Genomic DNA, 15,763 nt, shown 5'->3' with positions numbered 1-15,763 from the left:
CAGTTTAACCACTTGCCAGGACCATGGACAGTGCTAACAAATATGCTGCAATTCAGGTGTAATATTATCTTTAAATCAGGAGCATTATATGTTTTACTTCTAAAGGGAACACGTCTGGTAAGACAGTTAAAACTTAAACATGGTCTTACCTCTTCAGAAGGACGTTTCCTATCAGGAAGCATTAGTGTATTTGCATGACTGCCCGGTACTATAGTAGATCCTATACTCATTCTGGGTCCAACTAGCATGTACCGCTTCTCCCCTGATCTGTACTGGATGCTGTGACACAGTGTCCCATCATAATTAGTCTCTGGCAGATATTTAGACGTATAGTCTGTGGATTTGGAGCACTGCATTGCAATCAGCACGATGATACTGACGAGAAAAAGCACAGAAACTGCGCCCAAAGTTATCATCAGGTAAAAGATCACATTACTGTCCTCATCATCTTTTGCTGCACCTTTAACATCAGAAGCTGCAAAAGCCTCTTTGGGCTCCACAAGTTTGACAATCACAGTAGCTGTTGCTGAGAGAGAAACGTTGCCGTTGTCTTTGACCAGTATGATCAGTTTATGCTCAGCCTCGTCTGTCTCTGTGAATGAGCGAAGTGTTCTGATCTGTCCTGTATAGCGGTCCAAAGCAAAGAGACTGTGGTCAGTTACTTCCTGCAGTGAAAAGAGCAACCAGCCGTTATATCCTATATCAGCGTCATAGGCTCTGACTTTAGTCACCAAGTGTCCTGCGTTGACGTTTCGGGGAATCTCCTCCACACCTTGAGCAGAGCCGTTGGAGCTGAGTGGGTACAGGATGACTGGAGCGTTGTCGTTCTGATCCAGGATGAAGACGTTGACTGTGACATTGTTGCTTAGTGACGGAGTTCCAGAATCTGAGGCAACAACTTGGAACTGGAAAGTTTTCAGTGTTTCAAAGTCAAAACTTTTCAGCGCAGTGATTTGTCCATTTTCTGAATTAATATTTAAAAATGCTGCGTTTTTCTGTTGACTGCTTTCCTCTCTGATTATACGATACGTTAAAGCCGCGTTTTCATTCAAATCTTTATCTGAGGCAGAAACTGAAAATATCGGCTTTCCAGGCTCGTTATTCTCTACCAGGTAAAGTTCAACTGGATTCTGTGCAAATTGTGGCGCATTATCATTCACGTCTGACACATCAATACTTAAAGTTCTGGATGTGGACAGAGGAGGCACGCCACAGTCTGTAGCTGTTATTGTGACGTCGTAATGGGAAACTGATTCTCGGTCTAATTTATGTTTAATAACTAAAGAGTACATGTTATCTTGAAATGACGGTTTTAAATCGAATGGCACATTGTCTGAAAGACTACATATTACTTTACCGTTTAAACCCGCGTCTTGGTCTGTAATACTGATCAAAGCCACCACAGTCCCAGGTTTGGAATCTTCTGATGCAATCTTTGACAAAGATGTCACCTCTATCTCAGGTTTATTATCATTTATGTCCAGCACCTTGATAATCACCCTGCAGTCGGTACTCATCGGAGGTTGTCCTTTGTCTGTGGCGTGGACGTCCAACTTGTATACCTCCATATTCTCAAAGTCAATTTCGCCTTTCACTCGAATTTCACCAGTGTCCTTATCTAGGCTAAATGTATCATACAATTTAGGGTCAAGTTCTTCACCAAAAAAATATTCAATTTCTCCGTTTGAACTCTCGTCCAAATCAGTCGCCTTTACGGTAGTTACACTTGTACCCGCATCTACATTTTCAGGTATCGTTACTGAATAAACTTCTTTACTAAATGCAGGATGGTTATCATTTGAATCCAGGACTATGACTGTGACATTAAGAGTCCCTGATCTCGGTGGATTTCCTCCGTCAGTTCCTGTCAGTATCAGTTTGTGTTCGTTCTCCTTTTCCCGATCCAGAGGCTTTTGTAAAACTAAGAATGGTATCTTATCTTCTCCCCTCTCTCTAATTTGCAAACTAAAGTGATCGTTATGGTTTAATTTGTACGTTCGTACTGTATTAGTAACAACATCTGGATCATGTGCAGTTGGCAACTGAAATCGTTTACCTTGGAGAGTTGATTCAGGAATTTCTAATATTTTTTCTTCATCAGGAAACCTTGGTGAATTATCGTTTACATCTATTATTTCCACTCCTACATAATGTATTTCCATGGGGTTTTCAGCTACCAGTTTTAGGTTTTTAATACATGGATGTATTTTTTCGCACAGCTCCTCTCGGTCGATATTTCCGTGAACATACAGAACGCCATTGTTCGGATTTACTTCAAACTGAGCATCTTCAGCTCCAGAAACAATACGAAACCGTCGTTCCTCCAGTGAACTGATATCCAGTCCCAGATCCTTTGCCACATTCCCAACAACACTTCCTACCTTTACTTCCTCTTGAATTGAATATTTTATCTGAGCTGAAACCCGCTCCACACAGCTGAGCATCAAAGAAAAGCTGATAGCAAGCCACCAGCACTGCGTTCCTCGTCTTTGTCCTCTTGGCTCCATCGTTTTCGTTAAGATAACAAAATATGTATCCACTTAGAGGTCTTTACATCCAAGACCGTGGTCTAACATTAATTTTTCAAAACATAACATCCACTCTGAAATATACCCAATATTCCGAAGCTTCCCATGTATAAATCACGGCTACACTTGTGTCTGTGGATAGTGTCGTCTCCTTTCTGTCCACGACAACAAAACCTCTGTGGAAGGGGCAGGACCAGTGCTATAACACAAAAACTGGATGCTGATATGACACTGACACCGTGTGGATTCAAAAAAATTAAGACATTTTTACGTTTTGAAGATTTGTTTGTTTGTTTGTTTGTCGTTGTTGTTGTTTGTTTGTATATTAAGATAGTTGAGAATTGACGCAATAACAGGACCCGGAATGGGCTTAGGGCATTTGGGTCGTCTACTTAATCCAGCTGGAAACAGTATTACGGACTATTTTTAAAATATACCATCAAAAAATCAGCAATATCAGTGTGTTTGCAAATTGGATAGTTCCATTGTGCTTATTACGTATTTATATAGCTTTTCAAGTTGCAAAGACAGGGAAGTGTCACGATCAAAGCTTTCAGTTCACTAATAGTGAATATTACCTTCCATAAATACAACGTTATTCAGGTATGCATCCCTCCTTCACTACAAAAATACTTAAATAAATAAAAATAACAAAATAAGATAAAATAGGATAAAAAAATTTTAAAAAAATTCAGAATAAAGACATTTCTTTCTTGCTTTTCTTTACGGAACCAGTACACTGCACTTAATGAGAACCAAACAAAATATGATTTCCTGTTATTTACCTGCACTACAAAACTTCAACACGGATATACAGAACACTGATTAAAATTATTTGCATTAGTAAAATGGACCGCATGTTCTATCTCCAAAGAGAGTGGTGTTTGCCAGGAGGGAATTTTGTTTTCATTCCCGAAACAGCTTTAAGTAAAAACGTGCTCTTACCTCTTCAGATGTTCTTCTCCTATCAGGAAGCACGAGAGTATTTGCATGACTGCCCGGTACTATAGTAGATCCTATACTCATTCTTGGTCCAACTAGCATGTACCGCTTCTCTCCTGATCTGTACTGGATGCTGTGACACAGTGTCCCATCATAATTAGTCTCTGGCAGATATTTAGAAGTATAGTCTGTGGATTTGGAGCACTGCATTGTAATCAGCACGACGATACTTATGAGAAAAAGTACAGAAACTGCGCCCAAAGTTATCATGAGGTAAAATATGACGTTACTGTCCTCAACATCTTTTGCTGCACTTTTAACATCAGAAGCTGCAAAAGCCTCTTTGGGCTCCACAAGTTTGACAATCACAGTAGCTGTTGCTGAGAGAGAAACGTTGCCGTTGTCTTTGACCAGTATTACCAGTTTATGCTCAGCCTCGTCTGTCTCTGTGAATGAGCGAAGTGTTCTGATCTGTCCTGTATAGCGGTCCAAAGCAAAGAGACTGTGGTCAGTCACTTCTTGCAGTGAAAAGAGCAACCAGCCGTTATATCCTATATCAGCGTCATAGGCTCTGACTTTAGTCACCAAGTGTCCTGCGTTGACGTTTCGGGGAATCTCCTCCACACCTTGAGCAGAACCGTTGGAGCTGAGTGGATACAGGATGACTGGAGCGTTGTCGTTCTGATCCAGGATGAAGACGCTGACTGTGACGTTGCTGCCTAGTGGCGGAGTTCCCGAATCTGAGGCAACAACTTGGAACTGGAAAGTTTTCAGCGTTTCAAAGTCAAAACTTTTCAGCGCAGTGATTTGTCCATTATCCGAATTTACATTCAGGAAAGATGTAATAGCATCCTGTAGACCATCACCTCTCACGATTTTATATGTAATCGCTGCATTTTCATTCAAATCATCATCAACTGCGCTCACAGAAAATATTGGTGCGCCCGGGGTGTTGTTTTCTATCAAATACAACTCAAATGGATTCTGACTAAAAACTGGTGTGTTATCATTTACATCTGACACCTGAACACTCAGTGTTTTCACTGTTGAAAGCTGAGGTTCACCGCAATCAGTAGCTGTTATTGTGATATTATAGCGGGAAACAGTTTCTCTGTCTAAACGGCCCTTTGTAACGAGCGAGTACATGTTTTCCTCAAGTGATGGCGTCAGATCAAATGGAACATCCTGCGATACTTTACAAATAACCTTCCCATTAACGCCTGAATCTTTGTCGACAACGCTGATGAGAGCGATGACAGTGCCGGGCTTTGAATCCTCTGGGATTAAACTGGACAGTGATGTTACTTCAATGTCTGGTTTATTGTCGTTCACGTCCTTTATTTTAATCACAACTCTACTTTCGGCTTTCCAGGGTGGCTGACCTTTATCTGAAGCCTGCAAATCTAGCCTGTACAGCTCCGTTTCCTCAAAGTCTACTTTTCCCTTTACACGAATCTCACCGGTGATGCTGTCCAATTCAAAGGTGTCGTGCACTTTTTTCTTTTGTGTTTTTCCAAAGTTGTATTCAATTTCACTATTCAAACCTTCATCCTTATCTGTAGCGTTTAATTTTATAACTTGGGTCCCTTTTGGTGCATTTTCATCCAGTGACACAGTATATACATCTTTGCTGAACACAGGTCGGTTATCATTCGCGTCTAGCACGGTGATGGTTAAATTAAGGCTTCCTGATTTCGCTGGACTCCCCCCATCTACGGCTGTTAACAGTAAACGATGCTCCGCCTTTTGCTCTCTATCCAAAGACTTTTTTAGTACTAAAAAGGGCATCTTGTCCTCTTCACTGTCTCTGAGTTCAATATCAAATAAATCCGTGGGATTCAGTGTATATTTTCGAAGTGATTGTGCACCAAAATCAGGGTCTCGGGCAGCATGAATTTGGAAACGAGTACCTGGAGGCGTATTCTCTGCTATTTCCAGTCGCTGTTCGCTTTCTGGAAAAGTCGGCGAATGATCATTAATATCGGTTATTTCAACTCCAACATAATGTATTTCCAGTGGGCTTTCAACAACAATTTTCAGGTTTATCAAACAAACCTTGCTTCCATCACAGAGCTCTTCACGATCCATTTTTTTGCCAACATACAACACTCCATTGTTCTGATTTAACTGAAACAGATAGTGATTTGGACCCGAAACAATACGGAATTTCCTGCCAGTTAAGCTGCTGATCTCTAGTCCTAAATCCTTTGCAACATTTCCAACAGGGTATCCCACCTGAACTTCTTCTGGAACAGAGTATCTTAACTGCGCCAAAATTCTCTCCGCAAAGCACAGCAACACAATCCCGGCGATCCACCAGCAGTTCACTCGGTGTCTTTGTCCTCCTTCCCCCATCCCGAGGTAAATATATAAGGGCTTTCTCGGAGGCAAACTCAGTTATCCTATCGCTTATGGAGTCAGTCTCATTAGAACATTTTCACGATTCTCCAAAAGATGAAATTCTATTAACGAAGATTTACCGCTTTTGGTTTTATTTGATATCTAGCCTCCTCTGCGCACTCCCTGTGTACACCTCCACCAGATAGGAACCACAGATGGGCAGGGCCTGTGCAGAATGAAGCGCACAACCATTCCCAATGACATACCGACACCAAGTGGTTACTATAGTATGATACGAAACGCTTTGGATGAAGCTGAAGCCTGCCTGTTACAGCTGGTCACCTTCATATCTGGTATTCTGTAAGTAACGCAACAATGTGATTCAAATAGTTTTTATTAAAAAGCAAATAGGATCAATAATAATCCCTTCAGTCGAGAACACTTATAGAGGACTCAGTCGCGCCTACTACAGACTTTCTGAAAGGGATGTATTTAAGTCAGGGCAGACATTCATTTGTAATGGTGGTCACACGGATGTAACACAGTTGAAGAGGTGCTCATCACTTTTATATGTTCAAGTGCATAGTGTGGAGAATTTCATCAGGACTCGAGGCAATCGGATGTAAAACAAAGTATTTGTGAGGTTTTTTATTTGTAAATCGGTCAGATTTGACCCGAACACGACAGGAAAGTTAATAACGCTATTAGAAAGCTTTCTTCGTGTAATTAATTTAAAAACAAAACCTCTTCACTTACTTAAACTGATTAATGTTTGTCGGTAGCAAAAAGACAAGCAGTTGGACTTTATCAAGGAGAACAGAGTGACTTCGGAAGCATGAAAAGTTCATCCAGCTAACCAAAGCGATGTTTCTTAATATTTATATCTCAGTTACATATTGCAGATAGGAAAATTTGAACAAGACATGCTTTAAAAAATACATTGTGACAAGAGTTTCAGGGACAAAATTGCAGCAAAACATTTATAGGAGCGCAAGGATAAACAGGGTTGTGCAAAAGTTTGGTATTAAGGCCTTACCTCTTCAGTTGCACCTCTTCTGTCGGGAAGCACGAGAGTATTTGCATGGCTCCCAGGTACTATAGTAGATCCTATACTCATTCTGGGTCCAACTAGCATGTACCGCTTCTCTCCTGATCTGTACTGGATGCTGTGACACAGTGTCCCATCATAATTAGTCTCTGGCAGATATTTAGAAGTATAGTCTGTGGATTTGGAGCACTGCATTGCAATCAGCACGATGATGCTGACGAGAAAAAGCACAGAAACTGCGCCCAAAGTTATTATGAGGTAAAAGATCACATTACTGTCCTCATCATCTTTTGCCGCACTTTTAACATCAGAAGCTGCAAAAGCCTCTTTTGGCTCCACAAGTTTGACAATCACAGTAGCTGTTGCTGAGAGAGAAACGTTGCCGTTGTCTTTGACCAGTATTACCAGTTTATGCTCAGCCTCGTCTGTCTCTGTGAATGAGCGAAGTGTTCTGATCTGTCCTGTATAGCGGTCCAAAGCAAAGAGACTGTGGTCAGTCACTTCTTGCAGTGAAAAGAGCAACCAGCCGTTATATCCTATATCAGCGTCATAGGCTCTGACTTTAGTCACCAAGTGTCCTGCGTTGACGTTTCGGGGAATCTCCTCCACACCTTGAGCAGAACCGTTGGAGCTGAGTGGATACAGGATGACTGGAGCGTTGTCGTTCTGGTCCAGGATGAAGACGTTGACTGTGACATTGTTGCTTAATGACGGAGTTCCAGAATCTGAGGCAACAACTTGGAACTGGAAAGTTTTCAGCGTTTCAAAGTCAAAACTTTTCAGCGCTGTGATTTGTCCATTATCCGAATTTACATTCAGGAAAGATGTAATAGCATCCTGTAGACCATCACCTCTCACGATTTTATATGTAATTGCTGCATTTTCATTCAAATCATCATCAACTGCGCTCACAGAAAATATTGGTGCGCCCGGGGTGTTGTTTTCTATCAAATACAACTCAAATGGATTCTGACTAAAAACTGGTGTGTTATCATTTACATCTGACACCTGAACACTCAGTGTTTTCACTGTTGAAAGCTGAGGTTCACCGCAATCAGTAGCTGTTATTGTGATATTATAGCGGGAAACAGTTTCTCTGTCTAAACGGCCCTTTGTAACGAGCGAGTACATGTTTTCCTCAAGTGATGGCGTCAGATCAAATGGAACATCCTGCGATACTTTACAAATAACCTTCCCATTAAAGCCTGAATCGTTGTCGACAACGCTGATGAGGGCGATGACTGTGCCGGGCTTTGAATCCTCTGGGATTAAACTGGACAGTGATGTTACTTCAATGTCTGGTTTATTGTCGTTCACGTCCTTTATTTTAATCACAACTCTACTTTCGACTGTCCAGGGTGGCTGACCTTTATCTGAAGCCTGCAAATCTAGCCTGTACAGCTCCGTTTCCTCAAAGTCTACTTTTCCCTTTACACGAATCTCACCGGTGATGCTGTCCAATTCAAAGGTGTCGTGCACTTTTTTCCTTTGTATTTTACCAAAGTTGTATTCAATGTTGCCATTGGAACCTTCATCCAAATCTGTAGCGTTTAATTTTACAACAAATGTTCCTATTGGTGCATTTTCATCCAGTGACACAGTATATACATCTTTGCTGAACACAGGTCGATTATCATTCGTGTCTAGCACGGTGATGGTTAAATTAAGGCTTCCTGATTTCGCTGGACTCCCCCCATCTACGGCTGTTAACAGTAAACGATGCTCCGCCTTTTGCTCTCTATCCAAAGACTTTTTTAGCACTAAAAAGGGCATCTTGTCCTCTTCACTGTCTCTGACTTCAATATCGAATAAATCCGTGTGACTCAGTATGTATTTTCGAACTGAATGAGCACCAAAATCAGGGTCTCGAGCGGCATGAATTTGGAAACGAGTACCTGGAGGCGTATTCTCTGCGATTTTCAGTCGCTGTTCGCTTTCTGGAAAAGTCGGTGAATTATCATTAATATCGGTTATTTCAACTCCAACATAATGTATTTCCAAGGGGCTTTCAACAACAATTTTCAGGTTTATCAAACAAACCTTGCTTCCATCACAGAGCTCTTCACGATCCATCTTTTTCCCAACATACAACACTCCATTGTTCTGATTTAACTGAAACAGATCTTGAGTTGGAACCGAAACAATACGGAATTTCCTGCCAGTTAAACTGCTGATCTCTAGTCCTAAATCCTTTGCAACATTTCCAACAGGGTATCCCACCTGAACTTCTTCTGGAATGGAGTATCTTAACTGCGCCAAAATCCTCTCCGCAAAGCACAGCAACACAATCCCGGCGACCCACCAGCAATTCGCACGGTGTCTTTGTCCTCCTTCCCCCATCCCGAGGTAAATATATAAGGGCTTACTCGGAGGCAAACTCAGTGATCCCATCGCTTATGGAGTCAGTCGTATTAGAATATGTTCACGAAACTGTAAAAGGTGAAATTCCATTGACGAAAATTTACCGCTTTTGGTTTTATTTGATATCTAGCCTCCTTTGCACACTCCCTGTGTACACCTCCACCAGATAGGAACCACAGATGGGCAGGGCCTGTATAGAATGAAGCGCAACCATTCCCTATGCCATACCGACACCAAGTGGCCACTACATAATGGTACGAAACCAAAACAGTTCACCTGTTCCCTTTTCCCGCCACTTTACTTTTGACTTTTTGAAGTCTAACGCTTTGGAGGAAACTGAAGCCTGCCTGCTACAGCTGGTCGCCGTCATATCTAGTATTCTGTCAGAAACTCAAAACTGTGAGTCAAATGTCTTTTATTAGCAAGTAAATAGGATCAATAATAATGCCTTCAGTGGAAAATACTTAAAGGGCACGCAATCCCGCCCACTACAGACTTTCTGATAGTGTATAATTAAGTCAGGGCAGACAGGAAAGATATACTGTATATTCCAAAGAAGCGGAGCGTAAGAATGCTGAGAGAAATGGACATCTAAACGTTATTTGAAAGACCGGTGAAGTGATTGTTGTCTTAAATGGTTCATTCCCCAGAATTAAACAATTTCAGCACATTGGACAGCGCAATTACGCTGACGCAGTCAAAAGAGGAAATATTTATATCGATAACGGCATTTATCGTTTTTCTTTTTTTAATAACACTGTCTTCACTTACTTAAACTGATTAATGTTTGTCAGCAGCAAGCAAGACAAGCAGTGGGACTTTCTTGAAGAGAACAGATTGGCTTCGGAAGCATATAAATTTTTTACAGCTAACTTTAACCGATGTTCCATAATACATATATGTCAGTTACATAATTGGGACATTGGAACAAAAGTGAAACACATGCTTTAAAAGACCACATTGTAACAAGAGTTTCAGAGACAGCATTACAGCAAAAAATTTAGATGAACACAAGGATAAACGTGGTTGTGCATAAGATTGGTATTAAGGTCTTACCTCTTTAGTAGCACCTCTTCTGTCGGGAAGCACAAGTGTATTTGCATGGCTTCCTGGTACTATAGTAGATCCTATACTCATTCTGGGTCCAACGAGCATGTACCGCTTCTCTCCTGATCTGTACTGGATGCTGTGACACAGTGTCCCATCATAATTAGTCTCTGGCAGATATTTGGAAGTATAGTCTGTGGATTTTGAGCACTGCATTGCAATCAGCACAATAATGCTGACGAGAAAAAGTACAGAAACTGCGCCCAAAGTTATCATGAGGTAAAATATGACATTACTGTCCTCATCATCTTTTGCTGTACTTTTAACATCAGAAGCTGCAAAAGCCTCTTTGGGCTCCACAAGTTTGACAATCACAGTAGCTGTTGCTGAGAGAGAAACGTTGCCGTTGTCTTTGACCAGTATTACCAGTTTATGCTCAGCCTCGTCTGTCTCTGTGAATGAGCGAAGTGTTCTGATCTGTCCCGTATAGCGGTCCAAAGCAAAGAGACTGTGGTCAGTCACTTCCTGCAGTGAAAAGAGCAACCAGCCGTTATATCCTATATCAGCGTCATAGGCTCTGACTTTAGTCACCAAGTGTCCTGCGTTGACGTTTCGGGGAATCTCCTCCACACCTTGAGCAGAACCGTTGGAGCTGAGTGGATACAGGATGACTGGAGCGTTGTCGTTCTGATCCAGGATGAAGACGTTGACTGTGACATTGTTGCTTAATGACGGAGTTCCAGAATCTGAGGCAACAACTTGGAACTGGAAAGTTTTCAGCGTTTCAAAGTCAAAACTTTTTAGTGCTGAAACCGTTCCGTTTGCTTCGTTTATATTTAAAAACGTGGTTATAGTGAGCCCCGGGCTCATACGGACAAGTGAATATGTCACTGCCGCGTTTTCACCTCCATCCGCGTCAGTAGCACTGACTGAGAAAATGGACATTCCTGCCTTGTTATTTTCAAGTACATAAAAGGTATACGGGCTTTCAGTGAAAAGAGGCCTGTTATCGTTAACATCTTGCACCTCTACCTGTATTACCTTCGTTGATGACAAAGTTGGGCTTCCTAAATCCTTAGCTGTTACTGTAATGGTATACATATGCGTTGTTTCCTTATCCAGGTAATCTTTGGTAACCAAAGAGTATGACTGACCGTCAGGGGAGGGCTTCAAATCAAAAGGTAAATGAAGGGGCACGCTGCAAACCACCTGTCCGTTCACACCTGAGTCAAGATCCGTCACACCCATTAATGCCACCACGGTTCCAGGGGGCGCATCTTCTGGAATGCGACTGGAAAAAGATGTGATTTCTATTTCTGGTGGGTTATCATTCACATCTTCCACTCTAATAATTACGCTGCAGAGTGTGGACAGAGCCACAACACCTTTGTCCGTAGCCAGTACTTTAATCTCGTAAACTTGGGTTTCCTCGTAGTCCAGGCGTCCTTTCACAACTAGTTTTCCAGTTTTACTATCCAAATCAAACGTATCGGACGAGAGTCCTCTAAGTTTACTCTTTAAAGAATATTCAATCTCACCGTTCAGCCCTTCGTCTGAGTCAGATGCATTTACCGTCAGCAGAAATGTTCCAGCCGGTGCGTTTTCCTTTATCGTTACTGTGTACTTTTGTTTTTCACAGACTGGTGGATTGTCATTTACATCTGATACAATTACCGTGACATTAATCGTTCCAGATTTTGATGGTTTTCCTCCATCTGTAGCTGTTAATAGTAACCAATGCTGAGCTGTATGTTCTCTATCCAAAGGTCTTTGTAATACTAGGAACGGAACTTTCCCGTCATCCCCAAATTCCTCTGTTTCCAAACGAAAATACTGGTACGGATTTAGCTTATATGAATGTAATGAATTCAAACCCACATCTAAATCGTGTGCTCCTTCCAGCTGAAATCGAGACCCCACTAAGGCAGACTCCAGCACCTCCAGTGTGTAATTTTCTTCAGGAAATTTCGGCGAATTGTCATTTACATCGAGGATTTCAACTACGACCTGGTGCATTTCGAGTGGATTTTCTACAACTGCTTTTAAATTCGTGACACATGGGGCAGTTTTTGCACACAGCTCCTCTCTGTCTAATCTCTGGTTCACTAACAAAACTCCATCCCTTGGATTTACCTCGAACAGATCTCGCTTTGTTCCTTGCACAACTCGAAGATTCCTATCAGCCAGTCTCCCAAGATCCAGTCCGAGGTCTTTGGCTACATTTCCAACCGCTGTCCCTGGTTTTAATTCTTCCTGAATGGAGTACCTTATTTGAGCAGAGATTCCTTCTAATTTGGTCAGAATCAGCAGCGCCAGACAAAAGGAAAACCACACATCCTTCCATCGTGCTTTCACGTCCGTGATCTCCATTGTTTGACAAAAGCTTTTTAATTGGCGGTGGAAAAAATCCTTAAACTAGCCTATTTAGGAACTTTTAATTCCCTCGAATGAAAAATAAAGTATAAATGTCTGCGAAAGCCATAATTTTAGCAGCAGGGCGTCTGTTAGGTCGTTCTGTCAAACCGTCTCTTTGGTTGTTACTGAGTATACATATAGAAGAAAAGATGGCCATTCATACGCCATCAGTGTGGTGATATGTAGTGTGATAGCACCACCCGCTGTCACTGTAACGATGCTGCACTGACTATATAACCTATCCCTTTCAATTTAGCCCGAATATTGTTGCTCAAACATTAGCCCACATCAGCATTTTACACAATACTAAATAGAAATTATGAGCTGACACTTTGAATATTTCCTTTTTATTTTTAAAGTGTACAAGCACATTCTGAAGTACAAACTCGAGAGAGTCGAGAGAGGAAGTCTCCCCGCCCCAGTTCTTAGGAGTTGAAAGTTTTACTCCCAGTAAGTCCTGAATATAGCCTTGACAGATTTCACCCTCTTGCGTTTCAGCTGACCATCATGGAATAACCAATATTTTCTTGTTATCCCTACATTTAACTGCTCTCAATAAATAGTAAGTTGAACTGAGCTTTTCTTTTCATTTTAGATTCTTCTTCCCTTCTAGATTTCTGGCAAACTAAATCTTTTTTGGGAGGAAATCTCCATGCAAACAATAGGAAAACATTCTACAAGGATTGATATGTAATACAAAGTTTTAACTACTTTAGTATGTTGATGTTAAACCTGAACACATTCTCTCTTCTTACACTGCATGCGGCCTTCCAGCACACACCCACAGTCTTTAGTCTATTTCAGATGTGAGCAGTGACATCGCATGGAATCAACCTGCAAGTACAGCTAGGAGTCCATTCACGTGGAACACATTGTTCTTATCTGAAAATAACAGCAGGCTTGCCTCTCTACCGCAGTGCATATAGAAATGCGTGGGGAATTGTAAGAGAAAGAAGAACACAACAATCCTCCTTGCAACAATTAGAAAAGCAAGTGACCATATAGCCTCAGATAGTCGCACCCCTCCCACTTGCTACCCACGTATTGGTTTTGGATTTACGCTAAATATATACGTGCGCGTGCACGAGTGTTGCAGCATTCTGCATCACTTCCTCCCTTTTCAACCTCGATCACCCTCTCTTTGCTGCAGCAGTGATGCAGAGTGTTACAAAGCACATATTTTCTCTCTTTTATTATAAACCCCTGCTAAACGAAGGTTGCAGTTATATTTTCACAGCCAAGCCTGGAAGCTGTGCATGCTTAAGTTGAGGGAGTGGTGCAGTCGTGCGGATATTACATTACAGGCACCTTCACAACTCCAGTGAGCAGAGCAGGTCGCCATGGCAACGCAGCTCTTTTAGGTGGGTCTCTGTCCGTGGTGCTGACAGCAAGCAGGCGCCCTCGCGAGAAGGAGAGGGGGAGGGGTGCGGAAGCTGTGAATTCTGCGGACAATATAAACTGCATCCATGTACTTAAAAAAAAAAAAAAAAAAAAAAAAAAAAAAAAAAATATATATATATATATATATATATATATTTATATTTGAAGAGAGAGAGAGAGCAACTGAGATACCAGACATAAATAAAAAAAAACCCACTGATGTGTGGTGTGCATGTGTTAACCTACTAGTGCCAGCTGGTTGTCGTTCTAGCGCTTTTGTTACACACTGGTGCATTGCTGTGTCATGCATCACTGTGCTAGTCTGTTAGTAGAGCAGAGCAGCGGACAACAGAAACCATATTAATGAAGAAAGAGGCGGAGAAATGTTTCTTTTCTCATCCTGTTTCCTACTTCAATTGGCTCCAACACAGTTTAATCATAACTAGAGTCAATTTAGAAGCCTTTGTTCTTGTTTTGCATATATAGACGCAGACATATATGGAGGTTTTTCTTGGTTATGCTAGAATGTGATTCTGAAGTTAAAGTGTGAATAGAAGATGCTAAAATAACTAGTGCTGTTGGCCTGATTACTATTATTACCTCCTCATGACCTCATCTCTCAGGGGAGATGAGGTCATGTCTGCACACAAAGAGTCTCAAAGAGAGACAGCCTTATGCTTTCAGCCAGCCACTGAATAAAATACAAATACACTCATTATCTTTAAAGCAGTGTTCATGATAAACAAAACATTTTGCATTGTAACAAAATGTTTTATATGCCCTTAATTTATTACACAGCTCGTGGCATTTATCACGATTAATAAGGCTTTGTTTAAAGATTCATATACTGCAGACTCATGATGTGATTGCTCTTTTATTATGATTGTTTGTTTGGCAATATAATAACACATCGTGCATATATAGGGCTCATAGAAGGCAGCGCAGTACAGACACATAGCTGGAGCCATTCCCTTTGCCATCATGACAGAGGAACCCTCATAGATTTCCTGAAATACTTACCTGTCAAAATGTCCCTCTTGCTTTCACTTCATGTGATATATTCTTCAAATATCTAAAAAAAAAAATTTATTTTTTTTTTTAATATAGATTAAATCAAGAAAAGCTGGTTAGTTTAGTACAAAAAGCAAAAAGCAAAACAAAAAGCGGAAGCGGGTGGATGGATGTTTTAAATATATATGACAATATAATTTGATAATTTGAATTTTAATCCATACTTACATTCTAGTGGTGGAAACTTCAGATCTTGAAGGAGAGCAGCTCTAGAAGGGAGATTTTTGTGGAAATGTTTGTATATGGTTTACTTTAGGAGTTTTTTTTTTTTTTCAGTTTTTGTTTGTCTTGTTGGTACTCGTATTCATGATATTTTTCTTCACACCATCCATATTAGGGATAAGAAAAACAAACAAATAAAAAAAGTCTTAGCAGCCTACAGAAACAGGAACAGCACTGTGTGCAAACCTTACCATGCTTTTATAGTTTTTGTGGAAACTGAACTGCAAGAAAACGAGACAGTGAAAGAATGACTGCAAAACTTATCTGTAGAATATCCTCCCACATTGTCTTGTGAAAATATGGGTTTTTGTTTCTAAACCTGTCTTAATACGCCACAGATTTTTCTTTTTAAAGAAGTAAAAAAGCAACAAATATATAATGAATTTAATAGAATGGTAAAATAAAATGT

General features: G+C 40.9%; 2 protein-coding genes across 2 annotated transcripts; both read right to left on the bottom strand.

The window, feature by feature from the left end:
* Positions 1–93: 93 nt before the first annotated feature.
* LOC308408788 (protocadherin alpha-3-like) lies at positions 94–5,825 on the bottom strand (the record flags this gene model as incomplete). The annotated part of the gene is made up of 3 exons (XM_080901197.1): positions 94–99; positions 150–1,160; positions 4,485–5,825. 3 exons carry the CDS (start codon positions 5,823–5,825, stop codon positions 94–96), a joined length of 2,358 nt encoding a protein of 785 aa, XP_080757323.1.
* A 110-nt stretch (positions 5,826–5,935) lies between these two features.
* On the bottom strand, positions 5,936–12,636 carry LOC308408787 (uncharacterized protein; the record flags this gene model as incomplete). Its single annotated transcript, XM_080901196.1, is given in 4 exon segments — positions 5,936–5,986; positions 5,989–6,036; positions 6,847–9,219; positions 10,276–12,636. Coding segments are annotated over 4 exon segments (4,833 nt in total).
* Between the last annotated feature and the right edge of the window lie 3,127 nt (positions 12,637–15,763).

The sequence above is a fragment of the Rhamphochromis sp. 'chilingali' genome (assembly GCF_963969265.1).
Source record: "Rhamphochromis sp. 'chilingali' genome assembly, chromosome: 13".
Lineage (NCBI taxonomy): Eukaryota > Metazoa > Chordata > Actinopteri > Cichliformes > Cichlidae > Rhamphochromis > Rhamphochromis sp. 'chilingali'.
Note: the sequence above shows the minus strand (reverse complement) of the source record. Positions and strands in the feature narration are given on the sequence as shown.